Raw genomic sequence first — 23219 nt, 5'->3', positions numbered from 1 at the left:
ATGACAGACTTATAAATAAATAAAACAAATAAACAAACACACAAGTAACAGTCTTTTAGCACCCAAGTTTTATTTGACATTTTTTTACTGGGTCACACAAAGACATTCAAAAAAAAATTTGGTGGGTCACCTAAACATATTCAATAAATGCAAAGTAAAAAATGTAACAACAAAAACATGCAAAATGTTCATTCGATGAAGAGTTATTCATTCTCTACATCAACACATCACTCCCCCACGGCACCCCTGGCTAACCCACACCTATCACAACACCTACTTGCTTCCACTTCTCATTACCCTCAACATACCTGCCAATGTCCCCATGTCACTCCCTATTATCTATTATTCACCCCCCCCCCCCCCACGTCACCCCTCTGGCTCCATCCATCATTCATCACTTGAACTACTACTGGACGAGTCGCTGGACATGAGTTCCACATCATCCTCCTCCTTAGAGTGACCCTTGAGGCTATCTGCGATGGTGTGGTGTGAGTTCAAGGACAGGCTGCCATCTTGTGAAGGCTGCCAGGAGTAGGGAGGGGGAATCCCCTGCTGTTGGTGGTGATGTGTTTGCTGAGGATGGTGACCCAGGCCCGCCTGCTGGGATGAATGTTGATGGTGACTTAGACCCGACTGCTGAGATGGCTGTTGGTGGTGACTCATCCCTGCTTGCTGTGAAGACTGTTGATGGTGACCCAGGCTGGGCTGGGTTGTCTGATGGTGAGACGATGCCTGAGATTCTGAGAAGTAAAAATAAGGAAATGGTGACACAATAAGGAATGGTGACAACAATAAGAAAATGGTGACAACAATAAGAAAATGGTGACAACAATAAGGCAATGGTGACACAATAAGGAAATGGTTACAATGATAAGGCAATGGTGACACAATAAGGAAATGGTTACAATGATAAGGCAATGGTGACACAATAAGGAAATGGTGACAACAATAAGGAAATGGTGACAACAATAAGGAAATGGTGACATGATAAGGAAATGGTGACAACAATAAGGCAATGGTGACACAATAAGGAAATGGTGACACGATAAGGAAATGGTGACAACAATAAGAAAATGGTGACAACAATAAGGAAATGGTGACATGATAAGGAAATGGTGACAACAATAAGGCAATGGTGACACAATAAGGAAATGGTTACAATGATAAGGCAATGGTGACACAATAAGGAAATGGTGACAACAATAAGGAAATGGTGACAACAATAAGGAAATGGTGACACAATAAGGAAATGGTTACAATGATAAGGCAATGGTGACACAATAAGGAAATGGTGACAACAATAAGGAAATGGTGACAACAATAAGGAAATGGTGACATGATAAGGAAATGGTGACAACAATAAGGCAATGGTGACACAATAAGGAAATGGTGACACGATAAGGAAATGGTGACAACAATAAGGAAATGGTGACACAATAAGGAAATGGTGACAACAATAAGGAAATGGTGACATGATAAGGAAATGGTGACATGATAAGGAAATGGTGACAACAATAAGGAAATGGTGACAACAATAAGGAAATGGTGACATGATAAGGAAATGGTGACAACAATAAGGCAATGGTGACACAATAAGGAAATGGTGACAACAATAAGGAAATGGTGACAACAATAAGGAAATGGTGACACAATAAGGAAATGGTGACACAATAAGGAAATGGTGACATGATAAGGAAATGGTGACAACAATAAGGAAATGGTGACAACAATAAGGAAATGGTGACATGATAAGGAAATGGTGACAACAATAAGGAAATGGTGACAACAATAAGGAAATGGTGACATGATAAGGAAATGGTGACAACAATAAGGCAATGGTGACACAATAAGGAAATGGTGACACGATAAGGAAATGGTGACAACAATAAGGAAATGGTGACACAATAAGGAAATGGTGACAATAATAAGGAAATGGTGACAACAATAAGGAAATGGTGACACAATAAGGAAATGGTGACAATAATAAGGAAATGGTGACAACAATAAGGAAATGGTGACACAATAAGGAAATGGTGACAATAATAAGGAAATGGTGACAACAATAAGGAAATGGTGACACAATAAGGAAATGGTGACAATAATAAGGAAATGTGAAACAAAGAGGAAATGGTGACAACAATAATTAAATGTCAGTGAGGTCCTAATTTAAAAATAAAACTGTTGGAGTTGTGCCAATTTGGAGAATCAGTAGGTTTATTTTAAAACTTAGGGGAGTTATCAGATTAGTCAGAGAAGAGTTATCTACCTTGAGAGTACATTCTCATGACTGGATTTAGTGTAGTGGTGTCTGGGAATGATCCCATGGACAAACAGCTGTGTCTCATTTCTAGGTCAGTGGGGTACGGCCTCCTGGGATCACCTGTAAGAGAAGTAGGTTAAGGTCACAAGCTCGTCAAATCATTCAACAGCAAAGAAAATCTATTTTAAAAATGCCAAGCGTAAGTTAAATGTTTTTCTTTACCAGGACTCCAGGTGGGCGGTGCCGCTACTGCGTTACTTGCACTGATCCTGTGTGCATACTTGATGAGATCTTCAGAAGATATTTTGTTTTGTTGTGCCTGTCTCACAGCTGCCAGTTTTTGTTTGGCTTGGTACACAGCCGTTGCCTTTAAAGAAAATTAAAACAAAAAATGTTTAAACAATCTTAACAATCATAACATTGTGTCTGAAAATTTTGAGGTGTGTAACACATTCCATCATTTCCATTCATGTATCTAGCTTATCAATGTTATCAAAATATATTATCACAATCATCAACTTAATCCAGCCATCCAAGCAGCCAAGTCATCCCTTCAGTCAAGCCATCCCTACAGTCAAGTCCTCCCTTCAGTCAAGTCCTCCCTTCAGTAAATTTCTCCCTTCAGTCAAGTCCTCCCTTCATTCAAGTCCTCCCTTCAGTGAAGTCCTCCCTTCAGTCAAGTCCTCCCTTCAGTCAAGTCATCCCTTCAGTCAAGTCCTCCCTTCAGTCAAGTCCTCCCTACAGTCAAGTCATCCCTTCAGTCAAGTCCTCCCTTCAGTAAATTTCTCCCTTCAGTCAAGTCCTCCCTTCATTCAAGTCCTCCCTTCAGTGAAGTCCTCCCTTCAGTCAAGTCCTCCCTTCAGTCAAGTCATCCCTTCAGTCAAGTCCTCCCTTCAGTCAAGTCCTCCCTTCAGTCAAGTCCTCCCTACAGTCAAGTCATCCCTTCAGTCAAGTCCTCCAATCAGTCAAGTCATCCCTTCAGTCAAGTCCTCCCTACAGTCAAGCCATCACATGACCCAGTCATGTCCTACCATGATTGTCTCAGCTTCCTTAAGTCAAGTCCTCCCTTCAGTCAAGTCCTCCCTTCAGTCAAGTCCTCCCTTCAGTCAAGCCATCACATGACCCAGTCATGTCCTACCATGATTGTCTCAGCTTCCTTAAGAACACGCTGTAGCTGACGTATCTCCCCATCCCTCTTGCCCACCTCCACCTTCAGACTGTCAATCACCTTCTCAACCTTCTCTTGTTCCTGGGCTGGAGAAAATAAAGGGGCAGTAAACAATTTATTACGTGTGGAGTTACTTTCTCTTGCGCTACTGGTACTATTTGATTTTATAAAACAAAAGTCATTTGTGTGAAATAATGTATTTAGAAATTTGTAGAACATAGACCCACAAGAATATTTGACCAGTATAGAGTAAAGAGAATATTTGACCAGTATAGAGTTAAGAGAATATTTGACCAGTATAGAGTAAAGAGAATATTTGACCAGTATAGAGTTAAGAGAATATTTGACCAGTATAGAGTCAAAAGAATATTTGACCAGTATAGAGTCAAAAGAATATTTGACCAGTGTGGAGTCAAAAGAATATTTGACCAGTATAGAGTCAAGAGAGTATTTGACCACTCACCTATTTTGAGCAGCTCTTTCAGTTCCCCATCTTTCTCAATGAGTAGCTCCATCAGGTCAGTAGCGTCTGGAACATCAGATTTCCTCTGAGATTTTGGCATGGCCAACTGTTCAATCAATTCCCTGCATAGACACATGTCAAATGTAATCAACAATGGATGTAAGTGTTGTCAAATGTAATCAACAATGGATGTAAGTGTTGTCAAATGTAATCAACAATGGATGTGAGTTTTGTCAAAAGTTTAGACATTGCGTTTGGTTTATTATGCAATTATCTATTATATTTTATAGAACACAATATACTTATATTAAACTTCAAGCCCTATAAATCATTAAATGAGTCACCTTTCTTTCACATTACTAGCTCTGGCAGATTTTACGTACTAAAAACCTATTTAACAATTAGTACTCCTAACTGCCTGGCCTATTATAAAAAACTGCAGGCCTACTAACTCTAACCCTAACACACCTATTTTCAAAGAGTCTATAAATTATAGGCCTAATAATTAATAATAGTAACTAATATTAAGTCTATAGGCCTTTTTTTTAATGGAGGCCACAGAGGTGACGAGAATCCTTCCATCAAATTGACATGGTTTAAAAATGTGCTTTGTACTTTCTCATATATGAGGTATAGAAGAAGTATTGTAATAGTGCAAAATTTGAAAATAATAATTGTTAGGGCTAGACTAACCCGCTCCTCCTAGTAACTAAGGTCACTGATATCTAAACTTGTATGACCCCAGGAACGTAGTTGGTGCTGTTTGGCTGGGGGAGGGGAGGAAGGGTAGTAAAAGTTACAGTACAGTTCATGCTATGACGTATTAGACTAAACTACTGTGACCTCACAGTGACCCTTCCACTGTGTCTTGTGTGGGGGGATTCCGGTAGCTTTTAATAGCAGACAAATGTTTCTCAGCTATAAGCACAAATAATGGTGTTGTTACAAAGGTCTTGTTTCATTTTCAAAATAGGGTACGAGCCCTGTTTCTAGTCGCTTTTACTATTTTTGTAATCATTTTTACTATTTTTGAAATCATTTTTACTATTTTTGTAATCATTTTTACTATTTTTGTAATCATTTTTACTATTTTTGTAATCATTTTTACTATTTTTGTAATCATTTTTACTATTTTTGTAATCATTTTTACTATTTTTGTAATCATTTTTACTATTTTTGTAATCACTTTTACTGTTTCGTAATCTAGAAATTTTTTTACTTGGCCTAGCAGCTAGCTAGATCTAGGTCTAATTAATTATTAATTAATAGTCGCAAATCCGATACAAGCCAAAAACATTAAACAAATTATTACATTTGAGTTTATTATTTATATTTATATATCATTTTTTTTATTTCTAGATCTACTAATTTAAATCTACTATTATATATATTCCTGTTATCTGATTATTTTAGATACCAATGTCCGATAATAGACTCTTCCATAAAATAGGTATGTTGGTTTGTTAGTAGTATTGTCATTGTAATCTAGACTAATTTTATGGTAAGAAATTAGAGTTAGGTGTATGGAAGTGGGGTTAGCGACAGGGTTAGCATTGACATTAGCCAGCAATGTATGTAGGCCTATTTAATATTTATTTAGTTAACTACCAGTAACTTAACACCCTTTTTTAAAGAAGATTTTATTATTGGACACTGGTATAAAAATTCCCCATGTTTCCTTTTGTCAATTAGATCTAGGCCTAAACTTAAAAAATTAAAACAGTAATTTACTACAATCAACTTTCACCTAATAATCAATTCTAATATTTCAATGGTCGAATAAACCATGATTTACCATAACTGCTGTAACTTACGAAACTCAACAAACATTGCCTGATAATTTACGCCGCTAAACTAATGTTTTACCAGAAATAGATCTAGAATCTCGATACATTAGATAATAGGTAGATCTAGGCCTAGTGAGTCCAGTGAGTCTAGTAGATCTAGATCTAGATCTAGAACAGATCTGGATCTAGATCTAGTTGTTCTTGTTTTCCTAGCGTTTTTGTGTGTTTCGGTAATCGGTTGTGTTTAGTTTAGGCCCTAAAGTTTAAGTTTAAAATAAAATACGCTCAGCTGGAGGTGAACGTGAAGCGGGGAATAAAATACGTTAAAATAGAGTTTTACCAAAAAAATACAGGTCTAACAATCTTGAAATAGCACCTACTTTGAAATTAATTCCATATCATCAATTATACTGTGGAGCTTTTGTCTTGTGCTTGGCTCGGATGCCATTTTCAAAGTAAATAAAATGTTGGAAATTATAATAACCGAAAACAAGAAAACAAAATCCAACACGTGAATTTCTATAAAATATATTAGGCCTATCTATTTATATAAATATTTAACATATAAGGCCTACTATAATATAATACCTGTGGATAGGCCTACCTCAAAAACTTCTTCATTTTCTTGGTAAAATATGACAAATAAATATCAATATGAGTTAGCTTATACTTAAAACTAAAAACACTTGTTTTATATGGTGTGGAATGTTAAATCTCAATGTTGTAAAATGTAAAGTGATGTTTTGATTACTGATGAGTGACTAGATTCACATCTTTTAAAAACATTTAATTGTGTGTGTGTGTATATATATATATATATATATATATATATATATATATATATATATATATATATATATATATATATATATATATATATATCTGCTTTACTGTTGTGCAAACTATTGCCTTGTTTGTATCACATGGCTCCAACTGCCACTGGTTTTTTAAAGATCTGTTTGGAACTAGACAGCAGAAAACGACCAGCAATCCACACATGGAATCAAACCTTTATTATCAACAGTGGTCTCATATTACAGTGTAAAACAATAAGCAACTATTGAAAAATTGATTAAAATTATTTTTTGCAAACAAAGATTTTTTAAAACCATTATTTTTTACAGTTAAGTAAAACGTCCTATTAAATTCATCTACTATTTGTTTGTTTGATGTATGACTTGTATGATTATACACTTAAACCAACATGGCCTTGATCAACATTATCTTGACAACATGACCTACAATTATCTAGATCAACATGACCTAGACTTATACAATTCTAAACAGGATCAAGACATTAAAGAAAAGAACAAATATAAAGTTTAAAAATAACAAAATTTATTTCAGTTGACGTCATCAACAGCAATTCAATTAAATCATGGGTTTACCCAAAACTGTACATACATCCAATGAAATTTTTGTTTCCAATAAATAATGAATAATTTAATGATAAAGGAACAGATGATTTATCTCTTACATTTATACCTCCTTCTTCCCCCCCCCCCCCCCCCCAATAAAATACAGTTTTATGAAGATCATCATGAATACAATTTTGTATGATCTTACCCTAAGCAAATTTATACTTTCACAGATGCTGAATAATTTATTTTTTTACTAAATACTCAATATACAACACTTTAATGAGCTCTGGGCCATCATTTTGTACACTGATAAATTGCTGTTCACCTGGTATTTTACTTTGAATGACTGTAGGATGCCGTCAAGGCAATCAAGCAGTCCATGGAGACTATTTCACTGTATGCTGGGGTGATTGAAACAAATGAACTCTACTTCATCTGCCACATTTCTAGCTCAAGAACAGGAAAAGATGATGAGGTGATGGAGACAAAACGTAATTTGCACATGTACTTATTAATTTATAGTTGTATATTTTTAATTTACATAGATTGGATATTTCTGTAAAAGTTTTTGCCCCTCTCCTAGCTCTTGTCCATGTCTCTCAACAGCTGAACTAGACCATATTTAACAAACAATGAAATGGTAAACCCTATTTTAAATGTTGATTCTTAAAACTTGTGTGAATTTATCCAGTTGAATTTGCACATGTACTTATTAATTTATAGTTGTATATTTTTAATTTACATAGATTGGATATTTCTGTAAAAGTTTTTGCCCCTCTCCTAGCTCTTGTCCATGTCTCTCAACAGCTGAACTAGACCATATTTAACAAACAATGAAATGGTAAACCCTATTTTAAATGTTGATTCTTAAAACTTGTGTGAATTTATCCAGTTGAAAGAATCTGGGCATGTTTATTCAATGCTAAACACAATCCTTTTTACCAAAGATAACAGTGTTATTTACTCTAAACATAAGATTAGGGTCAATTTTTCTTCTTTTTCTGTTGTTGTTCTGAGAGCTCCTGGTATTCCTGTATCAGCTTCTCCTGCACCTCTGCCTGTGTTGGGCAGTATCTGCTGTACTCCATTGTAAACTCTCCCTTCCCTTGTGTCAGGGAGCGCAGCTCTGTGGCGTACCCAAACATGTCATTTAAAGGAACCTGTGTTGATCAAACAACAAAACTTTAACACAAGAGCTTTCAAAAGTTTCAAGGAAAGATATATTTTTTAATTTTAAAAACTTTACTTTTCCCTTAAATAAATATTTTTCATTTAAGAATAATGTGACTTAAATGGAGACACTGATACTTAAGTATATTATTCCATTAACAAAGATTGCATTTTTGTTACCTCACAGTACAAGGTGAAGAATCCTTCAACACTGTCAGTGCCTTGAATGACTGCATTTCTTTTCATGATGTTTTGAATGACTGCTGTTTTGTATTCCTCTGGGGCATTGATTTCAACTGTCATAACTGGTTCTAGAATGTTCCACATCCCAGATTCAAAAACTAAAGGATAAGAGCAAGAAAGAAATTTAAACTTCTTTGTCTTTCTTGTCACCTTGTTGTAAAACTCATCCAAATGTAGCTACCAGACTGCAATGTGGATTAATTGGTTAACTATTTTATTAAATTATTATATAATTTCTTAACTAGCAGTTGAAATGTATAAACTAGTCCATTTGTATACATGAAGATTGTTGAGAGTTTAAAAAAATGTGTAGGCTATTTAGGAAAATGTTCCCACCTTCTTTCATGGCCATCTCTGTGGCTAATTGAAAAGCCAGGTCACTTGAATCAACAGCATGATTAGCACCTGCAATTCAAAAGTAGATTGTAAAATCTGTTAACAATCAGCTCATCTACAGTAATCTAATCAGAGGACTGTGTTGATCTGGTGTTAAAATAGTCTTGTCTAGTGACACACCAACCCAGCGACACACCAACCCAGCGACACACCAACACAGTGACACACCAACACAGTGACACACCAACCCAGCGACACACCAACACAGTGACACACCAACACAATAACAAACACACCAACCCAGCAACACACCAACCCAATAACAAACACACCAACCCAGCAACACACCAGCAACCAGAGACACATGAAATCACCAACCCAGCAACACATAAACCCAGTGACACACCAACAGTGACACACCAACACAATAACAAACACACCAACCCAGCAACACACCAGCAACCAGTGACACATTAAATCAGCAACACCAACCCAGTGACACACCAACCCAGTGATACACCAACCCAGTGACACATCAACCCAGTGATACACCAACCCAGCGACACACCAACACAATAACAAACACACCAACCCAGCAACACACCAGCAACCAGTGACACATTAAATCAGCAACACCAACCCAGTGACACACCAACCCAGTGATACACCAACCCAGTGACACACCAACCCAGTGATACACCAACCCAGTGACACATCAACCCAGTGATACACCAACCCAGCGACACACCAACACAATAACAAACACACCAACCCAGCAACACACCAGCAACCAGAGACACATGAAATCAGCAACACCAACCCAGCGACACACCAACCCAGTGATACACCAACAGTGACACACCAACACAATAACAAACACACCAACCCAGCAACACACCAGCAACCAGCGACACACCAACCCAGTGATACACCAACAGTGACACACCAACACAATAACAAACACACCAACCCAGCAACACACCAGCAACCAGTGACACATTAAATCAGCAACACCAACCCAGTGACACACCAACCCAGTGATACACCAACCCAGTGACACATCAACCCAGTGATACACCAACCCAGCGACACACCAACCCAGCGACACACCAACCCAGCGACACACCAACCCAGCGACACACCAACCCAGTGACACACCAACACAGTAACACACCAACACAATAACAAACACACCAACCCAGCAACACACCAGCAACCAGCGACACACCAACCCAGTGATACACCAACAGTGACACACCAACACAATAACAAACACACCAACCCAGCAACACACCAGCAACCAGTGACACATTAAATCAGCAACACCAACCCAGTGATACACCAACCCAGTGACACACCAACCCAGTGACACACCAACCCAGTGATACACCAACCCAGCGATACACCAACCCAGCGACACACCAACCCAGAGACACACCAACCCAGAGACACATCAACCCAGAGACCAACCAACCCAGCGACACACCAACCCAGTGATACACCAACCACATGTACTCACCGTCCTGAAGCCTGAACCTGATGCCAGCCACCTTGTGCCCAGCCAAACCACCTTTCTCACAAGCTTTTAGGAAGCCCTGGGAACATGAGAATGTTTACAGTAATCTATACACTTCCTAGTTACTTATATGTAACATCTACTTCATTTTAACATGAACCTAATGACAACAGCAAAGGATGGGAGAACTTACTGCTTTGACTGATGCAATATATTGTCTGGGGACACTTGTACCAACAATTTCACTGACAAAGTCCAGTTGTGTGTTGTTCTCTGCTCCAAGAGGCTGATCAGAAGAATAGCAACATTTATTAGGACCAGGAAGATGACCAGCAACATTTAGGACAGGAGCAGGAAGATGACCAGCAACATTTAGGACAGGAGCAGGAAGATGACCAGCAACATTTAGGACAGGAGCAGGAAGATGACCAGCAACATTTAGGACAGGAGCAGGAAGATGACCAGCAACATTTAGGACAGGAGCAGGAAGATGACCAGCAACATTTAGGACAGGAGCAGGAACATGACCAGCAACATTTAGGACAGGAGCAGGAAGATGACCAGCAACATTTAGGACAGGAGCAGGAAGATGACCAGCAACATGTAGGACAGGAGCAGGAAGATGACCAGCAACATTTAGGACAGGAGCAGGAAGATGACCAGCAACATTTAGGACAGGAGCAGGAAGATGACCAGCAACATTTATTAGGAGCAGGAAGATGACCAGCAACATTTAGGACAGGAGCAGGAACATGACCAGCAACATTTAGGACAGGAGCAGGAAGATGACCAGCAACATTTATTAGGAGCAGGAAGATGACCAGACCAGCAACATTTAGGACAGGAGCAGGAAGATGACCAGCAACATTTAGGACAGGAGCAGGAAGATGACCAGCAACATTTAGGACAGGAGCAGGAAGATGACCAGCAACATTTAGGACAGGAGCAGGAAGATGACCAGCAACATTTAGGACAGGAGCAGGAAGATGACCAGCAACATTTAGGACAGGAGCAGGAAGATGACCAGCAACATTTAGGACAGGAGCAGGAAGATGACCAGCAACATTTATAAGGAGCAGGAAGATGACCAGCAACATTTAGGACAGGAGCAGGAACATGACCAGCAACATTTAGGACAGGAGCAGGAAGATGACCAGCAACATTTATTAGGAGCAGGAAGATGACCAGACCAGCAACATTTAGGACAGGAGCAGGAAGATGACCAGACCAGCAACATTTAGAAGAGGAGCAGGAAGATGACCAGCAACATTTATTAGGAGCAGGAAGATGACCAGCAACATTTAGGACAGGAGCAAGAGAATGACAAGATGACCAACAAACAGATCTTTAAAACATGAACAAGCGACTAACCAAAAAACATCTCAACGTGAGTGTTCTACTGACCTCTACGACCCCAATGACCCGAGCATACTGGCCCTGTCCACCTGTTTGCTTCTTGTGCAGGTAATTAAACTCGCAGGGCTTGAGCAGACTTTCCCTAAAGGCCACCTTGGGTTTGCCCAGCACACACTGGGCGCCAAACTCACGCTCCAGTCTCTGTGGAGAAACCAGTCACTGACTGCATGAGCAAACCTTCACACACCTTGGCAAACCTTCACACACCTTGGCAAACCTTCACACACCTTGGCAAACCTTCACACACCTTAGCAAACCTTCACACACCTTGGCAAACCTTCACACACCTTGGCAAACCTTCACACACCTTAGCAAACCTTCACACACCTTGGCAAACCTTCACACACATTGGCAAACCTTCACACACCTTAGCAAACCTTCACACACCTTGGCAAACCTTCACACACCTTGGCAAACCTTCACACACCTTAGCAAAACTTCACACACCTTGGCAAACCTTCACACACCTTGGCAAACCTTCACACACCTTGGCAAAACTTCACACACATTAGCAAACATTAACACACCTTGATGAACCTTAACACACCTTGGCAAACATTAACACACCTTGATGAGCCTTAACACACCTTGGCAAACACAACTCCTAATACACCCCAGAAAACCCTAATACACCTTGGCAAACCCCAGAAAACACTCCAGCTAATGTTAACAGCCATAGCAGGGGCTAACCTTACCACACCTCTATAGTGCACACAGCAGGGGCTAACCTTACCACACCTCTATAGTGCACACAGCAGGGGCTAACCTTACCACACCTCTATAGTGCATACAGCAGGGGCTAACCTTACCACACCTCTATAGTGCATACAGCAGGGGCTAACCTTACCACACCTCTATAGTGCACACAGCAGGGGCTAACCTTACCACACCTCTATAGTGCACAAGCAGGGGCTAATCTTACCACACCTCTATAGTGCACACAGCAGGGGCTAACCTTACCACACCTCTATAGTGCACACAGCAGGGGCTAACCTTACCACACCTCTATAGTGCACACCTCTATAGTGCACACCGCAGGGGCTAACCTTACCACACCTCTATAGTGCACACAGCAGGGGCTAACCTTACCACACCTCTATAGTGCACACAGCAGGGGCTAACCTTACCACACCTCTATAGTACACACAGCAGGGGCTAACCTTACCACACCTCTATAGTGCACACAGCAGGGGCTAACCTTACCACACCTCTATAGTGCACACAGCAGGGGCTAACCTTACCACACCTCTATAGTGCACACAGCAGGGGCTAACCTTACCACACCTCTATAGTGCACACCGCAGGGGCTAACCTTACAACACCTCTTTAGTGCACACAGCAGGGGCTAACCTTACCACACCTCTATAGTGCACACAGCAGGGGCTAACCTTACCACACCTCTATAGTGCACACAGCAGTGGCTAACCTTACCACACCTCTATAATACACACAGCAGGGGCTAACCTTACCACACCTCTATAATACACACAGCAGGGGCTAACCTTACCACACCTCTATAGTACACACAGCAGGGGCTAACCTTACCACACCTCTATAGTACACACAGCAGGGGCTAACCTTACCACACCTCTATAGTACACACAGCAGGGGCTAACCTTACCACACCTCTATAATACACACAGCAGGGGCTAACCTTACCACACCTCTATAGTACACACAGCAGGGGCTAACCTTACCACACCTCTATAATACACACAGCAGGGGCTAACCTTACCACACCTCTATAGTACACACGGAAGAAATAATAATTGAAGCAAACGATTCACTCAACCAACTAGACATTGGATAGGAATAACATACAAAATATGTGAAAAGAAAACTTTGTGTTAGTTCAGTCTGGTGAAGAGAAATAAAATGTTTGTTTAAGCTGCTCTAAAGGACTGACTAGCATAGATGATGAACAATGTCTATAACAACTACTACAGACAGTTCAAAGTTCATCTTTCTGTAATACAATTACCTGAAGTAATCGGCAAATCTAAGTTACCTGTGCATAAATGTCCAGATGCAGTTCTCCCATGCCCGAGGCAATGGACTCCTTAGATTCGTCGTCCCACTGTACCCGAAATGTTGGATCCTCCTTGGTGAACCTGGCGATCCCCTTAGAAAAACTTTCAATATCTGCTTTCTTCACAGGTTTGATGGACATTGAGATGACAGGTTCAGGGATAAACATAGACTCCTGCAATAGCATTATTTTAATTTAATTTTTTTTTTACATGAGGCCATATGTTTGTTTAATATGTAAACTAATTGTTTAAATAAATAGTATGTAAATTATATCACAATTTTTAACTGTTTTCTTATCAAAACTAATGAGAATATGCTGGCTATATCTAGAAAAAGACTGACATATCCGTCACTTAATCCAGTCAGATGTAATAAAACAATGTGAAATACTTTACCATTGAAAGATGAAGATTTCCTTTAGTGACAAAAGTATCTCCACCATGGCAATCAATACCAAAGAGTGCACAAATGTCCCCGGAATATACTTCACTCACATCCTGCAAGCAGGACAAAAATCACTGAGTCAAACAGACTTACTCCACACAAGTACAATTATCAAGTGATGGAACAGCTCAATCTGCTACCAACATTGTGCACAAACTCTGAGGCTTACCTCCATCTCATCTGCATTCATCCTGACAAGTCTCTGTACTCTAGTTTTCTTCTGTGTCCTTGTGTTGATGATTGTGTCCCCTTTGCAGACTCCACCTTGATAGACTCTCATGTAAGTAAGCTGGCCAAACTTTCCTGCCTAAAACAACAAGTTACCCCAGTCATATCCCTACATATACAGGCCCACACACATCCCTACATATACAGGCCTACACACATCCCTACATATACAGGACCACACACATCCCTACATTAACTACATATACAGGCCTACACACATCCCTACATATAGAGGCCCACACACATCACTAGAGGCCCACACACATTCCTACAAAGGCCAACACACAAACCTACATATAGAGGCCCACACACATCACTAGAGGCCCACACACATTCCTACAAAGGCCAACACACAACCCTACATATAGAGGCCTACACAAGAGTTCCTTCAACAGTTAACCAGTGACTTCTACATTCAGATAGAACATAATACAATACACATAAGCATTACTATTTTCAAAACATTGCTTCTCCAAGCATGTTACCAATAACATAAGCTAGCTAATAATTGGTTGAATAAATTAAATTAATGAAAAACCTATCAAAACCACTAACCTCCAGCTTAAATGCCAGCCCAACAAAAGGTGGATCAATTGATCTGGCAGGATTCAGGTTAAACTTCACTGAGTTTTCAACCCTTCAGAATAAAAAACATCAATAAGTTAATTTGTAGAGCTCAGTGCTTGTGATTGGGATTCCATAAAGTACAAAATCATGTACAGACAGTCCAAGCCACATATATGTCTAAATGGTCCCCTACCCTGCACTGTTATCCAAGCAAATATTTGTAACCTCTGATGGATTGGGCAGGTAATTCAAAACTGCATCCAGCAAAGGTTGCACCCCTTTATTTTTTAAAGCTGAACCAACCAAGACAGGAGTAAAGTTTCTCTTGATGGCTGCACGTCTGATGGCCGACTGAAATCAAAGTCACATGGAATGACTGAATGACTGACATCTTTTAAAACTTATTTTTCTCATTGTGCTCTAATTCTTAGGACTATAAATACTATAATTATGTAAACAAACTGTTTGCAATCCACTGACCATGATATCTTGGGCTGTGGGGGTTTTCTCTTCTAAAAATATTTCTCCTAGCTGATCATCAACATTTGACACCATTTCTGTAAACACGACCATCCAAGATAATAACACAGCCATTGCAGATAACAACAAAACCATCCCAGATAATAACACAACCATCCCAGATAACACAACCATTCCAGATAACAACACAACCATCCCAGATAATAACACAACCATCCCAGATAACAACACAACCATCCCAGATAATAACATAACCATTGCAGATAATAACACAACCATCGCAGATAACCAAACCATCCAAGATAACAACACAACCATCCAAGATAACAACACAACCATCCAAGATAACAACACAACCATCCCAGATAATAAAACCAACCAACTCAGATAAAACTAAAAAAAAAAAAAATTAACAAGCAAGACAGCTCAATCAAATGGATTAAAAAAGCCACTTACCAATCATCTCTTGTCTTTTGTCCTTAGCCTCAGCCCTAAGATCTGAAGGAATCTCATCTTCTCTTAACGTAAGTCTGTTTAAGGAAAACACAATTTTTTAATGTAAGCCATCATAAAAGTGAAACTTCAAACAGTAAAAACTCATGAGTTAACAAATGATTGAAAATAATTGTCCTAATGACTGGCATGTAATATAAAACTTGATACCAACCCATGGGGCTCCTCAAAATAAATGGCTTTTTCATGAATAAGATCAACAATGCCTTTAAGGTTTCCTTCAAGGCCAATAGGAATGTTTACAAATGCTGCATTATGAAGTAGTTTGGATCTGGAAGACATAAAGGTAGCTCAATTATAGTGACATTTACCAAAGTTAACCAATTGATAAGAAAGATGTCTTTAATTTTAATTAAACTCCTGTCACCAGATTTTGAATGTAACACAATAAGCGCCTGTGACTGTGAACTTAGTTTTTTAAAATGGTAAAGTACCTAATTCATAAACTAACCTTAGCTGATGTAGCACTCTGCTGGGATTAGAACCCTGCCTGTCAAGCTTGTTGATGAAAGCCAAACAGGGGACATTGTAACGCTTCATCTGCCTGTTGACTGTGTACGTCTGACTTTGGACACCCCCCACTGCACACAACACAAGGACTGCACCATCTAGCACACGCAACGCTCTCTCAACTTCAACGGTGAAGTCCACATGCCCTAAAATGTAAACACAAAAATTTTAAAGAACATTTTTAAAATACTAACACTTTTTTCATAGTATTTTAATTAACAGGTTTATACAAAAGTCAATAAAAGTTGTGTGTTTACCAGGAGTGTCGATAATATTTATATTGTGATCTTTCCACATGACATAAGTGGCAGCTGATTGGATGGTGATTCCTCTTTGTCTTTCTAATTCCATAAAATCCATCTTTGCTCCTACAAGATCTTTACCCTTTACCTGTTTTGAAATTAACATGGAATAGTGAGTAAGGACAACTTTTAAAAATTGCCTTGAAACTAGAAAGTTCAGATGTAAATGACTTTCAAGTAACACAAGAGGTAAAATATTTAAAGTTAATTTATTAAATATGGAGTTACATTAGGTATTTTAGATAACAATAAAAGTTTGTCAAGTTGATTAAAACCTAATGAAAAAAAATTGATTAATACTAAAGCAGTTAGCAGTTAACTATTGCAAATAAAAAGTTTGTAGAACCTCATGCATCTCAGCCACTCTTCCAGTGTAGAATAGAAGGCGTTCTGTCAATGTAGTTTTCCCAGAATCAATATGGGCTGAGATCCCAATGTTTCGGATTTTCTCTATATCTGCTATCACTTCCTGGAAATATTTTAAAAGTTACATTAAAATTATTTGGTTACAATAAAACAATGTTAAAAAAAATTATGTTTACATTTTCTATAAATACAAAAAAATGTAAGTAAACTTTAAAAAAAGTCAATGTAAAATAATCTTGTTTTCACTCACTCCAACTTTTCTTGTGGAATACCAGCATGAACATGATAACTTCTGTTGAAATAAAATATTTAGGCCTATTATATATAGCCTAACTAAACTAAACATATGGTGTAAAAACATTTTAAGAGTTTACTAGAGGATTAGGGTTAGCATTGACATTAACCTGATTCGGTGATTAGCAAGCCATGTGTAATAAATTAAATAGACAACTTAAGCAAAGCAAGTGAATCCAGTTAGTAAAATTAAAATTTTTGTTTGAGTCCTAGTTTACTCTAAGTTTACACAATAAATAACAACACATTATTATTAGGCCTATGTCATTTTTAGTAGGCCTATAATGATTAAATAAGATTATAGATTAGACTTACTAAAAAGTAAAAATGTGATCATAAATAAGTGACAGTGAGTAGGCGTACGACTACGTAGTAAACGTACACTAGTTACTAGACTAGTTACCAGTCACGATCTGTCCGGGATTCAAAGGGACGACTCGAAATATCGTCCTAATATTTTATTTGGGGTTATGCCTAGGCCTATACTATACTTAGTTATACTTTACTTAGGCCTATTGTCCACTAGGCCTATTGATTTTGATTTATGGAAAATTTGGAAAATTATTAAATTAATTCAGATTTAGGCTATTCACATTCAGCTTACTTGAGTGAATTTTTTCCCCAATACTGAAGGTAAGTGAGTAATATAAAGCGCTCTTAAACTCATTTTGTATGGGTGATTTTTCAAAATATATAATAAATAATATTTATGCTTGAATAAACAGTGTAGAGCCAATGTCCTTGAAAATTTAGGATATCCAACAAGTGCTACACCGACATTATGAAAGTAATAGCCATGCCGATACATTTAGAGTTATCCCCTCCTCGCAATAAATAGATTCGCGTTTTTAAAGATTACATTAATGTAGTCTTAGGCCTAAGTTTTGTTTAGTGGGCGTAGGCATACTGCTTAACAGCTTTCGTCTTAGCCACTATTATTAGTAGATTCTATAATAAATAAGTCTAGATAAGTAGATCTAGATCGGTAATCTATCGTTATAAACTATAAGGCCTACTAATCTATTTCTCAGATCTAGTATTTATTTAGTTTAGTTCCTGGCTAACACTAGCCTAAATTAATTACTAAACATTAATAATATTAATAATTAAATAATATAGAGTAAAGTTCCGCGTGTGGTCACACATAGCAAAAAATTCCGAACTCCCGATTTTCATCGGGCGCTATTTTGTAACCGTTTCACACAGAAACAAACCGAAAGTACTTTATTACTCCACTGCCATTCTACTCTAATATGCATGAGTTATTTTGTATTCATACGCATAGTATTTGAGATATTCATGTTTTAGTGACGAACCTCCTTGTGATCTACTTTCCCCCCCTTTTCTTTTGCCTGTGGTCACCTGTCCCTGCTTGTGATCACTAGCATATTTTTTTACGTTTTGATCCAATTTTAATAATTTTACTCATATAAACGTGTTGATAATTGTATAATTAACTAATAGATTTGCAAAACCAAATAATAACACGTTAATTAAATTTATTAACTACAAATTACGGATGACCCAGTGATGACTCAAGGGACGCAACTATTATAATCATAACAAAGGGACGTAACAATCACTAACAAGACAAAACGTAACATTTGCTTCGATTGGATTGTATGTAGAGACACAAACTAGATTTAGAAGAAGTAGATGATTAAAATAATTTAAAACAACAGAAAAAAATAGAAATTATACAGGATCTAGACTTAGCTTGAAATATAGAGCATCTAGATCTAGGCTAGTCTAGCTCAAGTCATTGGTGACCACAGCGAGGGTAAAACACAAAAATCGTTACCCCAGCTGTGATCACCCCCATTTCACCACTAAGATTCTTTTAATAGCCTTAACTACAGTATTTTCAGTGTCCCGCACATATATTGAAGCTATTAATAGTTAACCTAGTTATAAAAAGCTTTGATTGGTTGGTTTTATTCATCTCATCCGGGACCTAGTCCTTTTCATACGGGGGAACTAGAATCGCCTACGACGTCATACCTCGAAACTTGAAAATTTAAAAACTCGTCTTTCAGAAGGAGGGAAACAAAAGAATTTGACCTGGATATATTTAGAAATGGACATGTTTACAGCAGATATTGGTAGTTTCGTATAAAACATCCAAACAAATATTATACGAAGCCATAAACAGGAATGTGACTACACCGTGGTTTTGACCACACGCGGAACTTTACTCTAGGGCATTATTATAGGGGCCTAGATGTCTAGTAATAGTAATAATAATGTAATAGAATAATAATGTTGTATTGTAAAATGAAACCAGTGTATTGATTGTAAAGGCTAACTAACCCTAACTTAGGGTTAGGACTAAATACTAGTAAATGCTACTAACTACTAACTAAGCAAATAAATAGGGCCTACTGATTACATTTAACAAGTCATTATGATTAAACTCCTAATTCCTAATCATGTTAGGTTAATATTAATATTTTTTTTTTACACATTTGTACCATTTCTTTTCTATTTGCAGAAGATACAAGATATGTGTATTGATTTTGTTAAGTTAAGAGTGCAGTTGTCATTCTTTACTAGATCTAGAATCTAGATGAGTCTATCTACGCACTAAGAGGGCATGAAATTAATTTTATCACCATATTATTTCTCCAGGTAGATCTAAATTATTTAATATGTAGGCCCTAGGCCCTAATATATTAATTTAATAATATTAATTTCATTTTAAAAGTTAAGAAAAATATTTGTTTTTTTTTACTATTTTCACTAGAAATAATGTACTTTTTATTTTTTACATGTTTGTCTCTTTTGTCTCAAATCTCTCAGATTGTTAGGTAGTCCAATGACATTATTTTTTTAGTTTTTTAAAGAAGGGCAACTTATTAATCATTAGTTCAGTCTTCCACCGCAAGATGGCTAATAATGGGACAGAGTTTTGGAAACAAGGACTTTTGGCTGCCATGAATGATCCTAATGCAGTGGTGGATAGTGATGATGAACTGGTTGTGATCAAAGATAAATACCCCAAGGTTTGTTGTCACATACAAACTTTAAACGCATACAGGCATATTATGCAAAATTACAAACTCACATACTAACAAACATACGCATTTTATTATTTTGTTGTTAGCATTGTCTTAAAGGCTAAGTCTAACTGGGCTAGATTTAGGTTTAGTTTCTTTAATGATACATCATACAACAATATAGTTTTAAAACGGTGTAATTACTCAAAATAAAACTATCCAACTTATTATATTGCGCAGCAACACATAAAATAACAAACATCCATGTTAAATATCAATATTCCAACATTATAACTTAAAAAATGAATGATAGGATAAAAGTAAATAGCCTCATGTTTACATAAACTTATGATATGATTGTCCATTTATATCATTTTTCACAGGCTTTGTTTCATTTTCTTGTAATGCCCAAAAGGAAAATCGCAAGTTTAAAAAGTCTTACTAAAGAAGATGTGGAACTTCTTAGACACATGCACAAGAAAGGAGTTGAGATATCAGACAGGTATTTCAATACCATCTTCAGCATGTTGGCCACTGGTATACAGTACCAAGCTCTAGTCATTACAACAATCTGAGTTGCTTTACCCAAAAGTCTTGTTGAGATAAAGAAAAAAATTAAAAAGCTGGAACTAAATTGTGAAATTAAGACTTAAGAAAAGTTCCTAAGCTGTATTTTTTCTTGTACATTTATTAGAAGCTTATTAATATTCTAGTAATAAAGCAGTTAATTATATTTATATCATAATTTCTTTTTCACAGAGCCAACAAAGAACTCAAATTCCGGCTTGGTTATCATGCAGTTCCCAGTATGAGGTAGAGGAAAATGGTGCCCTACTCAAAAATATATATTCCACAGAAATAATTAAGAAATTAAAAGTTTTAACAACACAATACATGAGCATAGAAATAACAGGCATGAAATAATGAGACAACATACAAAAACTTTGTTTCAAACTTTTAATTACACGCATAAAGCCAGATAAAGATGACTCCTTTAGGCCCTACTTTTATCACCTTGGCTTACTGTTGTTTACTGGATATTTCTGTTGGCAGTCATGTCCACATGCATGTCATTAGTCAGGACTTCAACAGCGCATGTCTGAAAACAAAGAAACACTGGAACTCTTTTACTACAAAATATTTTGTTGATTCTGAAGGTAAGCTCCCTTGATTCTGACACATTTGAAAAAAATTAATTCTTCATTTGCTACAATTATTGTTTTAAATTTACAGTGAGAAATTTTAAATTCTATTCAACATAGATTTGATCAAAGCAATAGAAACAGTTGGCCATTGGCAAGTCAACCAAACAGAAATGAATGATTTACTTAAACAAGACCTGAAGTAGGTAACAAAATGGGGTGTGAGGGGTGTGTTTTTATTTTAGGTTGCTTGATTGTTGTGTGTGGAGTTTTTTAAATTTTATTTTAGGTTGCTTGATTCATTGGTTTAATGATGGCTTGTTTTTTGTCAGCATAGAAGTAGAGATTGACTGGGCATTTAGCTGGTGAGTGACATCTGCCACACTGACCATAGGTCTGGCTGGACATTTAGCTGGCTTAAGCCACACTGACCATAGGTCTGGCTGGACATTTAGCTGGCTTCAGCCACACTGACCATAGGTCTGGCTGGACATTTAGCTGGCTTAAGCCACACTGACCATAGGTCTGGCTGGACATTTAGCTGGCTTCAGCCACACTGACCATAGGTCTGGCTGGACATTTAGCTGGCTTAAGCCACACTGACCATAGGTCTGGTTGGACATTTAGCTGGCTTAAGCCACACTGACCATAGGTGTGGCTGGACATTTAACTGGCTTAAGCCACACTGGCCAGTGACATGAAAAACACTGACCTTAGGACCACAAAATCTTGATCAGATATATGGCCAGATTTGCAGATGGTCACAACAGAGATGATTGTTTAACTGTAGCACATATTTGTAGGACATTACATTTGTAGGACATTACATTTGTAGAAAATCAGCTATAACAGAGGCAGGTTGTGGTCATTGCAGTACAAGTACTGCAGTAAGGTACAGTACAAGTACTGCAGTAATGTACATTACAAATACTGCAATAAGGTACAGTACAAGTATTGCAGTAAGGTACAATACAAGTATTGCAGTAAGGTACAGTACAAGTACTGCAGTAAGGTACAGTACAAGTACTGCAGTAAGGTACAGTACAAGTACTGCAGTAAGGTACAGTACAAGTACTGCATTAAGGTACTGGCCATAGACTAGCTAGAACATCAACACAGCCCTAGCCCAGAGATGACGCCAACTTTACTTCCATTTCTAACAGGTGCCACGTCTGTAGACAGACCTTCCAGACCATCCCAATGCTAAAAGCCCACATAGTTCTCCATGATGTAACCAAGAGATCTTAGCATTCCATCCACTATATTTTTTGTATTCTTATAAATTGGAAATGTTTATTGCCATCAAGTATCAAGTGTGTGAAATCCAAGTTCATCATGAGTGAAGTTTCACCTGATTAACTTATTCTAGATGAATTCTTTTTTCAAGTGTTTTGTGTCCTGTACTCAAAATTTGTTTGATCATAAAACTGGAACCAATGCAGCAAAGTAAAACAAAAATAATTTGAGTTATATATATTTGTGACTAAATGACTACACAAATATCAGAATAAATGTTATTCATCATTTGGGCTATCAGAGTTTGCCAATATTTTAAGTTAAATTACTTTCACCTCAGCCAATTTTTGAATTGTGAAATTGTTTGATGACCTCGTTATTGGCCAGTTG

At 37.6% G+C, this 23219-nt stretch overlaps 3 protein-coding genes across 3 annotated transcripts; 1 reads left to right on the top strand and 2 right to left on the bottom strand.

The window, feature by feature from the left end:
* Window positions 1-358: 358 nt before the first annotated feature.
* Window positions 359-6147, bottom strand: LOC131955064 (mediator of RNA polymerase II transcription subunit 4). Its single transcript, XM_059319016.1, has 6 exons — window positions 6059-6147; window positions 3892-4013; window positions 3399-3514; window positions 2483-2627; window positions 2267-2380; window positions 359-740 (listed from the first exon to the last, which is right to left on the bottom strand). Exons 1-6 carry the CDS (start codon window positions 6124-6126, stop codon window positions 388-390), a joined length of 918 nt encoding a protein of 305 aa, XP_059174999.1. The 5' UTR covers window positions 6127-6147; the 3' UTR covers window positions 359-387.
* Window positions 6148-7238: 1091 nt separating this feature from the next.
* On the bottom strand, window positions 7239-18275 carry LOC131955062 (elongation factor G, mitochondrial). Its single transcript, XM_059319014.1, has 19 exons — window positions 18060-18275; window positions 17412-17453; window positions 17142-17264; window positions 16751-16883; window positions 16435-16639; window positions 16138-16254; window positions 15927-16000; window positions 15471-15547; window positions 15184-15341; window positions 14979-15060; window positions 14365-14502; window positions 14147-14248; window positions 13729-13923; window positions 11709-11861; window positions 10498-10590; window positions 10308-10383; window positions 8789-8857; window positions 8390-8550; window positions 7239-8199 (listed from the first exon to the last, which is right to left on the bottom strand). The coding sequence occupies exons 1-19, from the start codon at window positions 18261-18263 to the stop codon at window positions 8023-8025; spliced, it is 2379 nt and encodes a 792-aa protein (XP_059174997.1). The 5' UTR covers window positions 18264-18275; the 3' UTR covers window positions 7239-8022.
* Window positions 18276-20030: 1755 nt separating this feature from the next.
* LOC131955063 (aprataxin-like) lies at window positions 20031-23119 on the top strand. Its single transcript, XM_059319015.1, has 7 exons — window positions 20031-20083; window positions 20322-20457; window positions 20835-20953; window positions 21211-21264; window positions 21505-21608; window positions 21714-21795; window positions 22757-23119. The coding sequence occupies exons 1-7, from the start codon at window positions 20049-20051 to the stop codon at window positions 22839-22841; spliced, it is 615 nt and encodes a 204-aa protein (XP_059174998.1). The 5' UTR covers window positions 20031-20048; the 3' UTR covers window positions 22842-23119.
* Window positions 23120-23219: the final 100 nt, after the last annotated feature.

The sequence above is a fragment of the Physella acuta genome, unplaced genomic scaffold (genome assembly GCF_028476545.2).
Source record: "Physella acuta isolate Inbredline_101_S28 unplaced genomic scaffold, ASM2847654v3 ptg001052l, whole genome shotgun sequence".
NCBI classification, from domain to species: Eukaryota; Metazoa; Mollusca; class Gastropoda; family Physidae; genus Physella; species Physella acuta.
Note: the sequence above shows the minus strand (reverse complement) of the source record. Positions and strands in the feature narration are given on the sequence as shown.

What these genes read in the sequence shown, in the direction of transcription:
- LOC131955064 (XM_059319016.1), bottom strand. Translation starts at nt 6,126, where the DNA reads ATGGCATCCGAGCCAAGCACAAGACAAAAGCTCCACAGTATAATTGAT. An exon ending in GATATGGAATTAATTTCAAA is followed by an intron (nt 4,014 to 6,058) that starts GTAGGTGCTATT and finishes GTGTCTATGCAG; the next exon opens with GGAATTGATTGAACAGTTGG. An exon ending in AGGAAGCTGAGACAATCATG is followed by an intron (nt 2,628 to 3,398) that starts GTAGGACATGAC and finishes TTTTCTTTAAAG; the next exon opens with GCAACGGCTGTGTACCAAGC.
- LOC131955062 (XM_059319014.1), bottom strand. Translation starts at nt 18,263, where the DNA reads ATGTATCGGCATGGCTATTACTTTCATAATGTCGGTGTAGCACTTGTT. An exon ending in TGGGGAAAAAATTCACTCAA is followed by an intron (nt 17,454 to 18,059) that starts GTAAGCTGAATG and finishes TTATTTCAACAG; the next exon opens with AAGTTATCATGTTCATGCTG. An exon ending in CCACAGCCCAAGATATCATG is followed by an intron (nt 15,342 to 15,470) that starts GTCAGTGGATTG and finishes CTTTGATTTCAG; the next exon opens with TCGGCCATCAGACGTGCAGC.
- LOC131955063 (XM_059319015.1), top strand. Translation starts at nt 20,049, where the DNA reads ATGAAATTAATTTTATCACCATATTATTTCTCCAG. An exon ending in TCACCATATTATTTCTCCAG is followed by an intron (nt 20,084 to 20,321) that starts GTAGATCTAAAT and finishes ATTAATCATTAG; the next exon opens with TTCAGTCTTCCACCGCAAGA. An exon ending in GGAGTTGAGATATCAGACAG is followed by an intron (nt 20,954 to 21,210) that starts GTATTTCAATAC and finishes TCTTTTTCACAG; the next exon opens with AGCCAACAAAGAACTCAAAT.